The 18,031-nt window shown below is 39.3% G+C and overlaps 1 protein-coding gene across 3 annotated transcripts in view; it reads right to left on the bottom strand.

Annotated features, from left to right (window-relative positions):
• Window positions 1-18,014, bottom strand: part of LOC114553685 (protein mono-ADP-ribosyltransferase PARP6) — a 25,436-nt gene extending 7,422 nt beyond the window's left edge. The window contains exons 1-21 of one of the 3 annotated variants that reach the window (XM_028575024.1): window positions 17,811-18,014; window positions 16,599-16,718; window positions 15,023-15,120; window positions 13,748-13,804; window positions 13,472-13,629; window positions 12,867-12,944; window positions 10,053-10,147; window positions 9,745-9,805; window positions 9,445-9,535; window positions 9,206-9,272; window positions 8,812-8,961; window positions 6,696-6,846; window positions 6,101-6,232; window positions 5,792-5,887; window positions 5,357-5,449; window positions 4,913-5,038; window positions 4,588-4,653; window positions 4,125-4,192; window positions 2,802-2,850; window positions 2,533-2,645; window positions 1,023-1,095 (exon numbers count right to left, since the gene is read on the bottom strand). In XM_028575024.1, the coding sequence (XP_028430825.1) occupies window positions 1,023-1,095; window positions 2,533-2,645; window positions 2,802-2,850; window positions 4,125-4,192; window positions 4,588-4,653; window positions 4,913-5,038; window positions 5,357-5,449; window positions 5,792-5,887; window positions 6,101-6,232; window positions 6,696-6,846; window positions 8,812-8,961; window positions 9,206-9,272; window positions 9,445-9,535; window positions 9,745-9,805; window positions 10,053-10,147; window positions 12,867-12,944; window positions 13,472-13,474 (1,512 nt within the window). In that variant the 5' untranslated portion in view covers window positions 13,475-13,629; window positions 13,748-13,804; window positions 15,023-15,120; window positions 16,599-16,718; window positions 17,811-18,014. The remainder of the gene's footprint in view (window positions 1-1,022; window positions 1,096-2,532; window positions 2,646-2,801; window positions 2,851-4,124; window positions 4,193-4,587; window positions 4,654-4,912; window positions 5,039-5,356; window positions 5,450-5,791; window positions 5,888-6,100; window positions 6,233-6,695; window positions 6,847-8,811; window positions 8,962-9,205; window positions 9,273-9,444; window positions 9,536-9,744; window positions 9,806-10,052; window positions 10,148-12,866; window positions 12,945-13,471; window positions 13,630-13,747; window positions 13,805-15,022; window positions 15,121-16,598; window positions 16,719-17,810) is intronic. The other 2 variants (XM_028575040.1, XM_028575032.1) reach the window with 2 other exon arrangements.
• Between the last annotated feature and the right edge of the window lie 17 nt (window positions 18,015-18,031).

Here is an 18,031-nt window from a genome sequence, read left to right as displayed (position 1 = left end):
CAACCAATACGGGACGGAAGTGTCTACAACTGGAGCATGTACTGAGAGCGTAGTGTGTGTGTGTGTGTGTGTGTGTGTGTGTGTGTGTGTGTGTTTTGATCTGTAATAAAAGAGCCTAAAGACCATAAACTGACTTTTAAATAGTAACTTTGTCAAGTCGTACTCATTTAAAAAAAAAAAAATAGACTTAGGGTTAAAAAAAAAAAAAGATAAAAATGAACTTAACTGCTTCAAGAAATGCCATATTTTGCAAGTGCTGATGCTGTTTCGGCAGCAGTTAAATATTACCCGCTCAGCAGTTTTAGGAGTAAATGGAATGCTGGCCTTTCTAGTGTTAAATACATATTTCTAAATTTTAATAACTTGAAACGCATGCAGTCTACCTGTGGAGGTGAACAAGTCTTTGGAAAATGCGTGTTTAAAATAGAATGAAGTTAATTTTATAATTTTTTCATGCCTAAATAAGAATAAAAACACTTTGGGGGGGGTGGGGGGTGGGGTCCTGACTGAGCTTGTCATTATTCATGCACAAAAGGGTTTTGAGGCTACTGTTTGACCCAGGTCTGAATAGATAATGAGTGGTGCCAGTCACTGACCTTTTATGGAAGCCCTCCTTATTCACCCACAGGAAGTCTATACTCACTACCATGGAGCTTGTCCTTTGCATTCTTCAGCTTCAGACCTAGCCTACTCAGTGCTCTAGGTGGTTCACCCCAACAGGGCACACAGGCAGCCTCCTGTCATCACAGCTGACACCACAGCCCCCTCTCTTTGTCCCACAGCAGGAAAAGACGTGCTGTCTGCTGCTGTTGGTGGCAGAAAGCCGCCAACATTGGCCAGGAAAACCTGCCAGTGTGCCCCGCTCGCTAAAATGCCAATTGCAAAGCTGACGAGAGGGAAGCTGGCATCCATTAACTGCAAAAATGAATCAGCCGGACAGCGAGCCTGCTCTGTCAGAGAGCAGGTTCACTGTCCGAGGGGAGATGCTTCGTAAATTCCAGCCAACTGCCAGGGTTACGTACCTGCAGTTTGGTATAAGAGGCATTGACTAGTCCATTTCTCAGAACAGAGTGCCAGTTCTCTATATGGGAACCACTAGAGCAAGTGTAGAAAGAGGGAGAGATAAGAAAGAAGAGATAAAACAAAGTGCTGTGTGAATATAATGACAGCGTGGATCCACTGATGCGTAGTGGGCCAGATCCATGCTGTTAAATAACACTGCGGCACATTTTGTCTGGGACCTTTGATTGGACATTTACTATTATTCATTATTATGATATTATTTACTGAATTTGAAAATGTCTTGAATTATTACTGTAAAAAACTAATTAACAAAATGTGTCATATTACCAGTACAGCTTTTTACTTTTTATCATTACACAAAATATTTTATAAAACCTAGAATTAGAAATTTTCAAGCTCTCTTCTGCCAACCCTCAAAGGAGCTCACTGTAGTCATCTATTTATACAATTTGTGCAAGGACATTTTGGGACATTCTGTTACATCATCACAGTACTCGAAATTTATAGCATTCAGTACTAAAAAAAAAAGTATTAAACGATGAAGATCAAAGATGACAACCCATCACTGCTGTCTTTCAGCACAGGATGGGTTATTTAAATATGTCTCCCAGTGCAGTTATCTGGACGGTCTTCAAATAAAATACAACAGTCACAGTAGTGTCATGGGTGCTGTTATTTTTAACTATTTTCAAATCAGTATAGAGTTCTTGTTCCCACAGTCTAATATATAAACGGATCAGTTCTTAATTTCACTTAATCAGAGTGTGGATTCCCGTCTAAATCTCGCATTTTGGCATTAAACTGACTCCAAACATGTATTTATATGTTCTATGTTTCTATTTATGTCAGTATAAAATGATGGCAGCCAAGCTTACATACAAATTTGGCATTTCCTGTTGAGAATGATTCAATTTGTAGTATTAACCAGAATGAAGAGAGACTGTAGGCACTGCTCATGTGTTAGCTGCACCCTGCGAGTGCCCAGATGGGCTGTGTGTATCTAAAATATTCAGCAAAGCCCCATCTGCTACAGTACAAATCTCGATCTCACAGATACTGCTGGCTCCATGTGCTGGCTAAGCAAGGTGGTTTCTAAGTCCAAGAGAATGGCCACTGCTCTTTGCCGTTTGTTATGGTTCCATAAAAATCTGCTGGAGTGCTTCCTCCATCCGCAACATAATGACCAGGCGAGACACTGAGACGTGTTCGTGTTTGACAGAGTGTACCGCTGTAACGCTTAATTATGCATGTATTTTAGTGACTGTGCTTGATTGGAGATCAATTATTTACAGTAAGTGATTTCTCAAATTATATTTGCCCAACAGCTACAAGCTTAAGAATATAATAACAACAAATTGTTTTCTGATATTTTATAACAGCCTAAATGATTTCAACTCTGTAACTGTAGCTTTACGAGCTATAAGCTCCAAAGTAGCCATTCGATAAAAACATTAAGTTTCGATTCTATGAATGATGTGTCAGGTAATGAGGGGAATGAAGTGGACTCACTGGAAGGCGAAGGTGCTGCCATATAGCTTCTTGGCAGTGCGAAAACGAGCCTCCTTTGCCGGGGGGCTGCTGAGCAGCAGGAACTGGTGGGAGGTGTGCATGAATTTCAGTTGCTATCACAATGAGATCATACGGGAGTAAGTGAGAGCAAGAGAGAGACAAACAGACAGATACAGAGTGAGTATGAACCATTCAATGACATAATAATGCAGTAATAAGAAATTAATTTGATATAGGACACTTGAGGGGATGTCATTCTGGTTCCCTACCCTACTCAGAGGCAGCTTGACGATATGAGACCTGTTACTGGAAATAATCCTGCAAAAAGACAGAGAGAAGATCGAAACATAAATAAATTAAGGTACAACAGAATTTAAAGTACCAGCCACAGCCACGGCCGTAACCAAGGTTAAGAGCTTAGTGAGGTTCAGAACTTTTTCTTAGAAATGGAGCTTATTTATGGCATTTCTGAACGAGCAAAAGTCATACCAAAATGACACCTACAAACACAACCTAAGCTATAGACTACACACAAACTCATTATCTATAATTAAATACATGCCGAGGAACCTGTCGGCAAAACACCTTTAATAAAGCTGCACAATTTGTAACTACATTTACTCAAGTATTGTTCCTAAGTACAGTTTTTTGGTACTTGCATTTCCTTTTTTGCTACTGCTACTCCGCTACATAAAAGGACATATTGTACGTTTTACTCAACTACATTTATTTGAAGCTTAGTTACTTTTTACATTGTATTTGTTTGTGATAAAAAAAACTGCATAATATAATATTGTATAATAATGTAACACTTTAAATAGGAGCCATTCTGCATAATCAGTACTTTTACCTTTGATACTGTAGTATTTTATGTGTGTGTGTGTGTGTGTGTGTGTGTGTGTGTGTGTGTGTGTGTGTGTGTGTGTGTGTGTGTGTGTGTGCGCCGTCAGTGGATAGCCGTCAGTTTCAAGTGGTTTTACGTCATTCAGATGCACAGGTACAGTGGGTTTCTTAGGAAAAAATTCCTGAGGTCTGGACCTCAGTGACCTCATAGCTGGCTACGGCCAAAGAGGTTATAATAATAACCTCTTTATAATAATAACCTTTTTGCTACAGCCATGGCTACTACTTTGCTTAAACCACAATAGGACTTTTTCCCAGCAGACAGATTGACTTGTCAAAGTACGAAAAACACGGGTGTAACTAATAACATTAACAACAGCAATGTTCTACTCAAGTGTCTCAGTGTTGTTGTTGGCAGTGCGCTATATTATTTTCTGAAATTAAGTCAAATCTCAAAGATCTCCATTTCATTCTCATTTGTGGCACCTATGGCGATAATTGTTTTTGGATCTCACTTTCCCAGAGATCCAAATAGTGTGTGACGTCAGTTGTCAATTGCTTCACACACAAGTGAGTTGAAAAGCAAGTCTTTTGCGTTAGCTCCGCCTACAGTCTCTGCATCACTGTGCAGAGACTGTGCGCTCGTTATATGACATAACAGACATTTAATAAAATGAATTGTTTGAGATTATTACTTTAACACACAAAGCAGAGTTAACCCATTTTTGGAACGGATACTCTTTACTCACCACTGTAGCAGGGGATGGGCCAAAGGGTCAAGTTTGTCCATCTGTTTCTTGATCTCTAGATATGAGCCCTGGAAAAGCACACAAGAATGTGTTTCAGTTTTCAGGGTTTTTTTTTTCTTTCTCAAAGCCAAATGAGCAAGTGTTCAGATACAGTCTTATGATGTGTTTTATAGATAGTACAGATGCAGTCAAGCCACATCGGGTAAACAAGTAATATAAAAAAAAAGATTAAAGAAGAGCAATAGAGAAGATAAACTAATCAGCAAACAAAGACCCCACCCATGCTGCTCAAACAGTCCACTTAATACAGGACTTTGCAATGGACATTTTCAGCTATGAGGTGGACATAGAGTGATGAGCTTACATAAACTAAAAAAAACTTTAGATTATATCTTAAACATTATACATCAAGCCTAACTGTAATGTGGCCCTTCGATTTATTCCTCCCATCTCTTCCTTGTACCTGGGTCATTTCTCGAATGGACATGACGCTGTCCAATGCTTTCTGCAGTCTCTCATAATTCTTCTTCTGTGTTCATCGGTTGAGCCAAACATCCATTGTATGCAATGAGAGAGGGAACAACATACAGACATCTAAAATCACTTGTAGAGGTAAAAGGTTTGCATAAATATTGTTATGATTTCTAAATGTGTCCTTTGAAAAAAGAAAATACTCATTGCAGTAAGAGGTGTAGGAGTTGTGTTTCACAAATGGATATGTCATCTTGGAATGAAATGTGCGTATTGACTTAATTACTAATCACGATTATAGCAGTGAGGATGCTGACCTTTGGGTTGAAGGCCAGAGTCTTGGGATCGTTGGGGTCAACAACTGATGGGTAAGGCTCAAAGATGATGCTCTTACGGGGAGACTCGAGAGCAGCTCGACACATAGCCACAAGTAGGTCCACTACCTGAGGAGAGAGTGATTTTACATTAACATTTTCTGCCTTTATGTGATGCTGTCATCGGCTCATTTTGATGCTCTTATTAAGAAGAACCTGCCTCAGTTCCGACACCATGTAGAAACTACAAATAATCAGAAATGAACGTCATGACGTGTGTCAGTGTTTGACGCTTGTCTTTTGGTTTTCTTACATATACGTTAGACTGTCATCCTTTAATTTAAAATCCAAAGAGAATTTGGGGGAAATAAGAATGCATTATTGGAGGGGGGGAAAAATACAAATAATCTGAATCATATCATATACTATGTGTTGTGTTGTTGTCACCTCTGCTCCGGTGGCCACTTCCTCTGCAGCTCCGGACATCACACCCAGAGTGTAGAAGGAGAACACACACAGCTCCCTGGTGCACACAGCCGGCTATATATAAAACACACACACACACACACACACACACACACACACGTACAGACAAAAGAGGTATAAAAATACAGTCATTTCAATGTGTACTACATATCTACACAAAAACATTCATGCACACACATACTGACACTCTCTCTCTCTCTCACTCTTTATCTTGCTCCCTCCAAACTACGGTTGCAGAAAATCCACTATGATCAGTGGATTTACCATTAACAGGGTTATTAGAGAGATTAAAACAACACAAACATGCTTTTCATAATTTTTTTTTTTTTTTTTTTAAACCAATATAGAATGGTTTCTCAGGCTATACAGTATGTTTCTCTTTCTCATCTCTGATACCTTCAGCATGGATCCGTTCTGAAAGACGTGCTGTTCGTCACACACCACACAGTACTCGTTGAGTGTGGGGATCCTCTGCTCCGAGTACTTCATTATCTGTTCGGAGAAAAGTGGTGTTCCCAGTTAACACTCCCTGAAGAACTGCCATATTAAGGAATAAAGACTTTGGCAGCAGAATTCTCACAAAACTACAATTATGTACTGCAGTTATGATTGGCTAAACCTGTCCTAGCACAACAATGCACTGTGGGCCCCACCCCTTGTCACTGCCAGCTACCAGCAGATACTCATATCTCCTTGAGGTCTAACCTGCACTAAGAAGCCATACTCCAAGGTAGGGATGTTCTTGCAGTGGCCGCCCGCCTGGGATGAGAAAAACAATTCAATCAGCTGCCTCGTGGTAATCTGCGCAGGGGCCCTGGCCGCCGGAACAGCCACAGTCTGATGAGTCAAGTGAAGACAAAGCATTATGGGAAACGGAGCACCAGCCATGTTATGGTAGGGGTAAGGAAAGGCTCAGGTGGGAACAGTGCAGGTGGCAGGTGACTAAGAAAAGGGTCAAAGTGGATCACAGAGCAGAAAAGAACAACATACAGTGCTTTAAAACAGCATTTGCATCAACATTTTGTAGAAGTGCAGATTATTTTGAACTCCTTATCATAGCGTCATGAGTTTCTACATCAGCAGTGTAACGAATGTAAGGAGTGTGAAGTTTAGAGCCTCAGAGTTGTGACAAAAACACTATGACCACAACTTGACATGTGTGATTGAGACACGTTAAAGACAAATAGGTGGGAGGATGGTGAAACATTGTTAATGCAGCAAATTCAAATTGAAACTGAGAGGTATCTGACTCCAAATCTGAGAGATGCGGGCGTGCTGATTTGTCCAGACTGGCACTGACCTGGCTGTTTGGTGGATAGCTGAAGAGCTCCCCTTTGGGGTTCTTCATGGTACATGAGATAGAGCGGTTCATCAGGCGGGTCACTCTCAGCTCAGGGACGCTCAGCTTCCCTTTTAAAACTGTGTCTTGGATCAAAGGAAAACTCGGAGACCTAGAAAAAAGCAAAACACAATTCATGCACGTCACTTCATCAACCATTTTTCTACGATGAGAAAATGCTAATGTTGATGCTGTCCATGTCTTTGTAGAGAGGACATAGTGGAGGGTTTGGCTTTAAAGGCCAGAAATTTTAGAATGTATTATTATAAGGTAGCTTTGAATACAGTCTTAACTACCAAGGATATCATTTGCAACATATCCTCAGCTGTAATCATGCATGGCAAGACTGCAATGTGTTAAAGTGGACACATTACAAAAAACTCACATTTTGGGTATGTGGAGTGCCTACCAACCCACAAACCAAGAAATAAGATGACCCAGTCAGTTTTTTTGTGGGCTGTCTAGATCAGAAAACATGAGATTCAACAAGCCATTCAGATTTGTCTTCCCTTATGTCACATGTAGGTTCAAGTCCCCATATAGACCGAAGTATGGTGGTGGACTGGTAGCTGGAGAGGTGCCAGTTCACCTCCTGGGCACTGCCAAGGTGCTCTTGAGTAAGGCACCGAACCCCCAACTGCTCCCTCACTCTGACATCTCTCCATTAGTGCATGTATAGGTACTGAGCATGTGTGTGTATTTCAGGCCCGTGTGTAATGTGTAAATTAACAACAGAGTGAAAACACTGTAATTTCCCTTCCGGGATTAATAAAAGTATAAATTATTATTATTATTAGAATACACCGCCCCCCCATCTGAGTATCTCCACCCACAGCTTGAGAACTACCTTTGCAAAAGTGGGCCATATTTTTCACTCAAGCCAATCAGAGCAGACTGGGCCTTTCGGAAGAAGTATTATACTACCTCTGACACTGAAATCTGTTTGGGCAGTACCTCAAGTCACTAACTGTTAATATACAAGAACCTGTGTTCACTTCCACTATCACTCTCAGTACAATATCCATGTACACTCTTGACATGAGACTCCTGTCAAGTTGTGAGGATGTCAAGACAGCCTAGTAGTTAGTTAGGCTGACCTCCATCGAGTGGGCCGAGATTTAATCCCTGCGCACCCATAACTGTCAAAGCATCCCGGAGTAAGACAGAGGCCGAGAAGAGTACTTCCCCCCTTGGGGAATTGGTTGAGTGTGTCAAATATTGAATTTAAGTCAATCTGCAACATGCAGTGTCAGAGATTCCTTTCCCCTGCTTGTCTTCTTTGCTACAGTTTATCTTTCACAGACAGACCTTCTCAAAGTATTTCCATCACTATCTTCCAACAGAAATCTTCAGTCTTGGGAAAATATCTTGCTTGTATGTAATTATGTAAATGTATTCATATAGCACCTTTCTAGATTAGACATCACAACGTGATTCACAAAAGAGTGAAAAAGAAAGACATTCAATAGAAACACAATATGGAAGCAATAAATAAAATAGAAAATTCAAAGAAAACACACACATCCCCTGTGAAACACGATATTTATGGTAAAGGCGTCTCCAGAATGAGGAGTTAAGAACACGAGGAACTGAAACTAGGAGTGCACAATATACTCACTAATATAATTCTTTAAAAATTAAACTCCATAAGCGATTATAAGCTTTTTCTAAATGATAAATACCACCCATTTGTTAAGGATAAACTTGATTTACGGCATTCCTTCCTGAAAACCTCTGTGATAACATAAGAAAGCATACTTTTCTTATAAAAATTCATTTCACTTGTGTTACAGGCACAAGAAAAACTGCAAAAACATACTGCAGATGCCAAAATAATGCCAAAAATAGCCTAATCGTTTTCTGTACATGAGGTTAATTAATCTTCTCCTTGAGTGATTGCAGACGCTTGGAAACATTGTATTATCATTGGCCAAATTTGTTTCAAATCATGACTTACATTTACCCTGGATTGGAGTGTCAATTGCAAGCCTAAGATACATGCAGCAAGCTGTATTTAAAACATAGACAAGGTTGTGTAGATGTCTTGAAAGAGATGCACAGCGTGAGAGAGACTTACTTGGGTATGGGGGAGAAGATGCTGAGTCCGGCTCGGAACTTCTTGATGGTTCCTCCGGCTTTGAACCAGCTGTGCCTCTTCTCCTGCTGGGCCTTGAGGAACTCATTACTGAGGTGCTTCCACTGCTGTGAGGTGAACGTGCTCAGGATCCTGCCATGTTAGAAATAAGGAGAGTCGAGCAGGAAGAAATGTGAGTGAACCTGGCAGACGGTGAATTACGATATTTTGTTGTTGGTGTGCATTATTATTTTGTGCTAGTGGACTAGTCAACCAAAAATCGAGTGATTTGTATTTCTGATGCAGCATATTTGGTTGAGCACAATCTGAGGTTAGAATACTGTATGAAATATACTATGTGCGATTTCACTATGAAACATTATAGGTGCTGACTTACTTTTTGAGCTGCAGGCCCAGGCTAAAGCTTTCTTTATTGGAGGGCTGGAACACTTCTACTGACGGCTCTGAGTAAAGATGACTAACATTATCACACAGGGCACAGACAAACACAGACTCGTTCTTTCACTCTCCCTCTTGTATAGCACATATTGTACTCACCTCCTACGCTCAGTGAGTGGCACAAATACCTAAAGTCCCTCCCAGAAAACCAACATCCACACTGACATCTTTACTCACCAGGTCCATCGAGGTACTGAGAAAGAGAAAAGCGCAGTCTAAGAATAATGGGCTCTGTTCTGATAACTTTCCAAGCTGTCGCAACCTCCTCCTGATTCAGACACACACACACACAGACACACACATACACACAAATATACAGAGTTAGCATCCTAATTAGGGCCATTTCTCATTGCATGAATAAATAATGAGCACACAATGCATTATAAATGATGTGTTACTTTGCAAAATGTCAACGTTGGAATAGTAATGGAGAAAGAAGGAGGAGGTGTGTGCAGACAAAGAGGAATGCTGACTCACATCTAAAAAACCGATGTTAATATGAAGATCAATGTCCACGTCATCAATGGTTCCATACTCCCTGTTCAGAGACACAACAACAGAAATAGTTAATTTCTCATAAGTAATGTGATTCATTATACTCTAACCCTTTGAACTGATTATCCCTTGAGGGAAAAAATATGGGTTGTTTTTTTTCCTATTTTGCCAGACAGTGCCGAGTTAAAAATGAATACCTAATATCTTTGAATTGTGCCAAGATTTTTCACAATAGGTCTTAAACAGTGTGTGTGTGTGTGTGTGTGTGTGTGTGTGTGTGTGTGCTGTACCTAACAGAGACAGCACTGTCAGTGTAGATGTCTTTTACTGCCTCAATATCTGCATCCAGTTGAGGGTGGCGGTACAGGTCAGCAGCACAGCTTCCCTGTAACAAACAAACAAATATTAACACTGGTCACACAATCGCAGCACAGGACATGCTACAGTGGCTTCCAACCTTTTGTCTGAAGTACCCCCACAGGCCTCTCAGATGAATTGAAGTAACCTTCAGTGAAACCACCCGTCATGTTCCAAATGTGTTCATTTTTTTGATCGATTCATTTTTAGGGATAATGCACATTGATCAACATCACTTTAAATGTGCCAGTGTTAGCCAAAAGGCAAATTATCTAATTGTTGTCCCTTGGCCAGATGTTAAATTAGCCATTAAAACAACAATAAAACACACAACGTGTCAAAATAAAACCATAGAAAGAAAATCTTAACAGCTGAACAGGATTTAAAAAGAAATGCTTGGAGGATTAGGGTAAGCATCATGCAAAGTAGCACATGTAAAATGTAGGCAATTAATACAAAGCAAAAGCTTAGCAGACAATTAGCATAAACGGTTAAAACATGACAACATAAAATCACAAATAAAAAGCCTAGCAAGTCAAGCATGCAGTGACTATAGGTATAACAGCAGGTCTGATTGCTTTTTAGCCAAGTTTTAAGCAAAGGAATATAAGCAAAGGAACAGTAAGAGTTGCTATGTTGTATATTTAACGGAAGGATGATCCAAAACTGTAAACGCTGTCTAGCCGAAAAATATTTTCCTACTTGGGGTAATTAATCTAACCTGAACAAGTTTCTGAGTGATGAATGTGGTAAAGTGGGGGAGGTGCTAATAATAAATCCATTAAGAATTGTGAATATTAAACGAGCATTGTGAAATGTAATAAGATTTTCCCAGCAGAAGAGGAGACCCTAGATATGGTCTCCTCTCCTGCTGGGAAAATCTTATTACATTGCAGTACAGTATATTACAGTGATGGTAGCTTTTAGGCTTATTGTCCTGGACATTCGAGAGCTTGTTCATATACAGATTGAGCAGGCTTTAATATTGCATCAGTGGTAAGAGACCAAGTGGTTATACAGTATGTGTTATATGAGGGGAAATCATAGCATGGAAATTAATCTTAGCAGCTTGAATTTAAAGATTATTTCAAACTGGATGTTATTTAAGAAAATGTACTATTTTGTTACAACAATGTTTAATGAATGTTCTTATATCAACCATTCATTCACTGCTTTTAGTAATATAAATGTATCCATTATAATTGCCTAACTGTTTAAACTGTTTATTAATTATTTTAAGCTTTTTTTTTCAACCATTCATCCATTGCTTTTAGCTAACAATGTATTCATCCATTGCTTTTAGCTATTCAGACCTCTCTGCTCACTTGCTAACTAGTTTTTTTCAACCCACTCTCAATCACAACACATACTGTAGTGTTAAGGTGTTACAGCTGACTCAATATGTACACATTGTTTTAATCAAATCAATTTCTTTCTTTTTTTTACAAATCAGCTGTGCTACTTCAACCACATTCTCGTGGCACTCGCACATCATGAAATTATTATTAATGACATGCCTTTCCTAGATCTGTATCCAACATCAAGCACAATTTATATTTGCAATAAAATCAGAGTTACATTATATGACGTTTGATAAAGAGGATGGACAATTTTTGTACATTTCTAAAACGGTAGGCCTACTGTATATTTTTGGGCATTTTTCAGTGATCGTTTTACATCCTGCCATTTAATATGTTCTGTAGTTACCTTAGCATATTTGGTTATCCTCCATAAATAGCAAGTATTAATAATAATAGTTGACCTAAGTTTGTCGTACACGTTCCTGGTGTCTAGACTTGAAGTCAGACTCATCTCCTCAGCTGAGTGTGTAGAACAGATCCTACACTTTCATCCTTATCTTCACCCCGCTGCTTTCATGTTCTCTGACTGCATAGAAATGAGCTTAAAGTCCCAGACTGGATTTACATTTCAATCACAGGACTTTGAAGATAACAGTAAAAAAAAAAGAAGATGACTAACAGATTAAGATCTTATATGGAAGTGAAGCATTGAACTTTACGAGATGAGATGATACCTAAAATGGCAGCCCATGGAAATTAATTTGACAGTGTTGCTTTGGATTGAAACTTAAGGTTGCATAGGGTTATAGTACTAAACCTGTGTTTGAAAAAATTTATATTTGAGACCAAGCCCAGAACCTTGTAAAACTAAAAGAAAAATGCTTTACACACTAAAAGAATATACTGCTTCAGATGAATTAAAATGCAGCAGGGATGTATTAAGATGGAAATCTGACTGACTGTCAGTCGGCCCATCTACCAGTGCAAAATATCTCAACAACTATTCCCAAAAATAATCATTCCAAATAATTTTGGTGACTTATTGTCTGGCCCCAACATCAGGTCAAAAATTCCTATTGACCAACACCTAGGTCTATGACAATATCTTGAAAAGCTTAAAAAATAGTGTCTGGTTTTCTGTGCAGTGGTTATTCATGGTTAAATGGTCCAACTATTACGTGCTTTATTTGCTGCCAACAAGTTACAGCAGGAGAACTTGTAAGTAAGCAAAACACATGCTATCAAAAGCTCTTTTATAGGTTGTTTGGGACTAAAATCATTTTATTTGTATTTTTAACTAGTTTGATATTACTGTATTGTTAAATTAAAACGATGAGACAGTGCTGTTGAGAATAGTTATTGAAAACAAAATGTCAGTATCGTGACAAACACCAGATTAAACACAGATTTGATGTAGGAAGGGTAATACAGGAGCCTCTGCTGTACCTGAATGCCATACAAGAACTGTTCGGATTCGTTCTCCCCGTCCGACTCCTCGTCTGTCCAACACTGGCCTTTGATGTCCTGTGGGACCGCACATTGTGAAAAGGCCATTATAGTGAAGCGGAAAGAAAATGCAACCTCTTTCTATCATCCTTTCATCTCACATCCTTTCTCACATCTCCCTATTTAGCCTCCGTTCAAAACACCAGGCTTCAAAACACTGCTTTATATGGCATCTCGAAGAGAGAGACAAAGAGGCGTGATTCATTTCCAAAAGAAAGGATATTCTCAAAATCCAACCTTCAAAAGAATACTCAACTTACAATCAAAAGGGATGAGTTAATCAAAATATCTATTTATTTTAGAAAAATAATCACTTCTCTTGTCATTTCAAGCAAAACCTACCCCCCCCCCCTCCCCCTAGGTCTTGTTGCACAAACCAACAGTATTTCACTTATTCCATATCCTTAGATTAATGGATTATTATGGATAATAGCCACAGCAATGCCATTTTACTATATGTAATACTTTCTAAAACAAAACCATGAATGGATGACACAGCTTAATCGAATGTAGTGATTACACCAATATAATACTAGCTGTCTTACCATTGGGTCTGCTGTTCATAGGGCTCACTCAGACAGGTTTGGGCCTTTGAATACTGCCAACCATTGCAGCCTATGTCCAGGTGGAAGGAACGAGAACAGAAACCCGGAGAGCTTTGGCTGACCACCTCTCTTTCTTGCACTCTTCAGAACCGCAAATCCTGGGAGAAATCGAAATTAAAATGTAGCTAAGGACGATAACATGAAAGCATCTCCAGTGATGCCATGCTTTGTAAATGGTGCCCTCCTATTCTTTTCTTTAAATGGTCTGCACTTCACCTTGCCATGTATCCTAGCAACAGCCATCTCTGCCTTCTTTCAGAGCAGCGTTAATCACTGTGGAGAGAATGTGTGGGAGATGTTTGCTGTACGTTCAGTACCCAGCGTGTCTCCATTTCTTTGTTTGTTTTGTTTTTCCAGGAACTTAACATATTAGTACCGAAGCGCCAAATGTTGGCACACCTTTATAGATGCACAGCGAATGATGTCAGTGCATTGTAAGACTGACGTCTTTGATTTTGCCTGGCATATAAATCAAAAGAAATCTGTGAAACACCATTTAATTCCCTGCGTTAGCGTAAAGCGAATACATTGTAGGCACACAGTGTTGAGTAAAATAATTATGATATTATTCATTTTTCAAGAATTTTACATAATAAAATAATGGTTGCCTATAAATTAATAGTTACAGTGGTCATGAAGAGGGGAAAAAAAAGATCTTGAATTTGATATGGTCCAAATTTAGAGATAAATTATGACCAAATCAGAAGAAAAACTGCAAGGGTAAACGACATCGCTGATATAACAGAGGCAGCTACAGTACACTGCATTTCATGGCGGACCATCACATTTTGTGTCAGACATGTAAACAATGAGCATGATGTCCCTTTCAACAAGACTTAAAGCTGTGGATTTAGAGTTGCATATTTCACACTGCAGCATCAGAATACTAATTACAATTTACAATATCCAGTGCATGTCATACCAAAATAATAAAGATTTTTTTTTTTTACATTTATCAGCACTGAATCCTTAGACGTGCAAACAAAGACTGAACGGCAATGTAGCTTTATTCATCCTTACTCTTAATTGGGCCATTATCTACATGCAGTCTACACAAAATAATCATAATACTGTTGTTTTTCTCTTCATGATGGTGGACATCTGTCCTTTTTTCCGTGTTACGGTTTGGCTCCTTTCTTGTCAAAAACACCCTTCCTGACATCAACTGCATCCTATTAAACAAGGCTCTTCCGTCATTATCATCTTTCACTTCAGCTCCTCGCCTTGTCTCTATATGTCTGCTGCCCTGCCATGTCCTCAACCCTGCTAGCATCTACACCCCTCCACCGCCCCCACTCCCCACCATTCCCATATCCTCTGTCGTCTCACATACCAATAGAGTCGCGATAAACTGCCTCCCCCCGCACACACCAACACCACCATTGTCCCCATTCCGCTTTCTGATCATATTTAACACAAACACAGATGCAATCAGGCGGATTTCCCCCTCCCCCCACGCTCTGCACCCCCACCGCATCCATCCACACTTACCTCCACAGAGGATGGAGACTCTGATGCCGTCCTTGTCTCAGCTGCTCCCCCTCTTAAAGGGCACACCTGCCTCTTTCTTTATCGGTGGCTGTTTTCCACTGAAATGATAGATGACAATAAGCCCATTAAAATAGAATATAAGAGAAGCCGGAGCCACAGTTCTCTAATTCTACAGCGTCTGTCCCTCTGTAGTTGTGGTGTGTGTCTGCGAGCAATCCAGCTGCTGTGTGTGAGACTGTGTGTTTATCTATTGCAGATCTCTGCTGCTACTGCTGTCTTATATTTTGCCTGACAACACTGATGGCTCTGAGCATGCTCACTGAGACCAGGCAAGCCAGTCATGTGACCTGCAGCTGACTGCACTGCTGCTGAGAAGCGAGAGGAAAAATGGAGGAAGAATGGCTCTGCTCATGTATATGCGTCTGCCTGTGTGTTTGTGTGATTGCATAAGTCAGTGTCTGTTACTCTGCAATCATGCTTTGGAGGCAGCATCTGGTTGACATATCCTATAAGATTCTTTATGCATTAAAAAGGAAAAAAGAAAGAAACCATAAATACGCTTAATGCTACATTTGTGCTTTTAACTTAGCTGCACTGCATGCTGTACGGATGCAGAAATGCATAGGCTTAATTGATCAAATATTCTAATTATATTACAATAACAAGTTATATTTCAGTTCTTTTAAAAAATTATATAACATTACATAACAGTGTGCATGTGTGAGACAATGGCCATTAGGCTTTTGAGCTAATCAGTCTTTACCCTCATTATATCAAGGTATCTATTTAAGAACTGACCTAAAGAGTAAACAGGTGTTAGGCCAACTGTCTGATAAGTGTGTGGCTGTAGTCAGGAGAGGAAGGAAGGGGAAATTAAGATCTCTTCAAACATTTGTTTGGCACACAATTAGGCAAACTAAAGGGCAATGGTCCTGACGGCACAATATAAATATGGGTAACCAATCTGACATCATGCCATATACAGTAGTTGCTTCCGCAACCCTGGTTATACAGCCCGATACTTCTTGTATATGAATAGATGTTCCAGGTTCATGAAAAGTTCACTTTAGTAGTAGCCCTAGAACAATCCCCCATTTTCTATACACTGTACAGCAACAGTCAGTACATATTATTTTTGTTTCATTTTGTACTATGAGAGTATGAAATATTTACAAATTGTAATGTCTCATTTTGGTTTTGATATTGACAAATCGCATCTATTGTGTCTTTCTGTTTTTCTTTATCGTATTATAATCAATGTAATCAACATGAAATTGTGCTATTTTAGTTTTTCTATGTGTGCCTTAATGGAGTTATGTTTGTTTCACTTTTTGATTATTTTTCCTCTTTTATTCATATAATTCATTCACAGGTAGCAGTGGCCGTACTCATGCAGTAATAATACACACCGAAGCATTAGGGCATCCTATCTTCTCAGTCCTGAGATTTATCTGAGCATATACCGATAGTGTCTTACTGTACCTCGTGGCCCAGGGGTTAGCAGCCATTAATACTGACTGACAGATATGGGCTTGGCCAGTGGACAAGGTGACTGGATGGCAGATCTGTCTCTCACCTGGACAGGTGTGTCCATTGGCCTTAGGTAGTGGAGTGGAGTGAATCCAGGCAGAAGCTGCCAGCAGCCAGTGAAACAGCAACATGGGCAGTGGAAGCAGCAGTGCTTACACCACCTCAGCTGTGAACAGGTGAGAGCAAAAAGGGACACAGCGGGAGGAGACATGGACTCAGTGAAGAGACCACCTGTACAATAGGCTACAAGGAGTCAAGAAAAGAAAAATTGAGAAAAGAAGTATAGAATAGAATTTTTTTTTTATAAAATAGGACTTTGAGGAGTATCTTTGCCAGGTTGATTAGTCTAATCTCTGTTGCAAAGATTGAATGTTTAGATTTTAACCTCACAATGGTTAAGATATAGTAGACAGTTGTGTATGTATGTGTTTGTGTCAAAGATTTAGTTTCTGTCTGCCATCACAGCACCAGAATGAATCATCCTGGGGAACATTTGCGACACAGCTGTCTAGAGTCTGCATTGGACAAACAACCATCTGTAGTGACTGTCGGCCATTAATATGCCACCACTGATTAGCAAAGGGATGGCATTCCACTTATCATGTTGAAAAAAAGCATAGTAATGTAGCCTACTGTGCTCCAACAAAGTTCCAAAGGATTTTTATGTTCTGTGGAAATCAAACAATTATTATTTCTAAGTATTAAAAAAACGTAGTAGAAGTTAATAGTAGGCCCATACTGCTAGTGATAGATATATCTGCATTTTGTGCAAAGTATTAGTAGCCTATAGCAATATTGGTTGTGTCCAATATGCATTTTAGAATGTGTAGAACGTAAAATAAATTAAATATAGAGTAGAATATAGAAATATAGAAATTAAATATTGAGTAAATGATGTGAAGAACGATACCTATCATGAAAAAAAGAACACGTGTTTTTCCAATACTCAATATGAAGTAGCCTACCTAAATGAATGTCACTGTTATATTATTTTCCATCACTAGATGGAGGTATTGCCTTAAACACAGCACAGTTAGCAAGTTACTATCATGGATGTATTAATACCACGAGGGTCCTTGATTCATCACTCAAACACCCATTGACTGGCTGTGACTACTGAAATTTGGGGCAAAAAAAACAAAAACAGTAGGCTTATTTGGGTCTAATCACACCACCAGTTTTTAAAAAAATAAATAGAAGGGAGTAAACAATATTTTGAGATCTATCCTTTTTTTTATCCTACTGGCTGTACAGTTACCGTATAATGCATCGCGTGTGATGATGCTTCCCATGAACCATTTCGGCAGCCGATGATTTGCACATCCGTAGGATAATGGTTCCAAAAATGACAATGACAAAATGACAACATGACAAATTACTTATGTGTATCTCTAAAAGGGCGATTAAACTGGGAAAGACATTGAATAACCATTGTAACCAAACTACTGAGGTTTTCAGCAAATTACAGCACGTCACCCA

This window comes from Perca flavescens, chromosome 1, assembly GCF_004354835.1.
Source record: "Perca flavescens isolate YP-PL-M2 chromosome 1, PFLA_1.0, whole genome shotgun sequence".
In the NCBI taxonomy this organism is placed as follows: Eukaryota; Metazoa; Chordata; class Actinopteri; order Perciformes; family Percidae; genus Perca; species Perca flavescens.
This window is presented reverse-complemented; position numbering and strand designations above follow the sequence as displayed.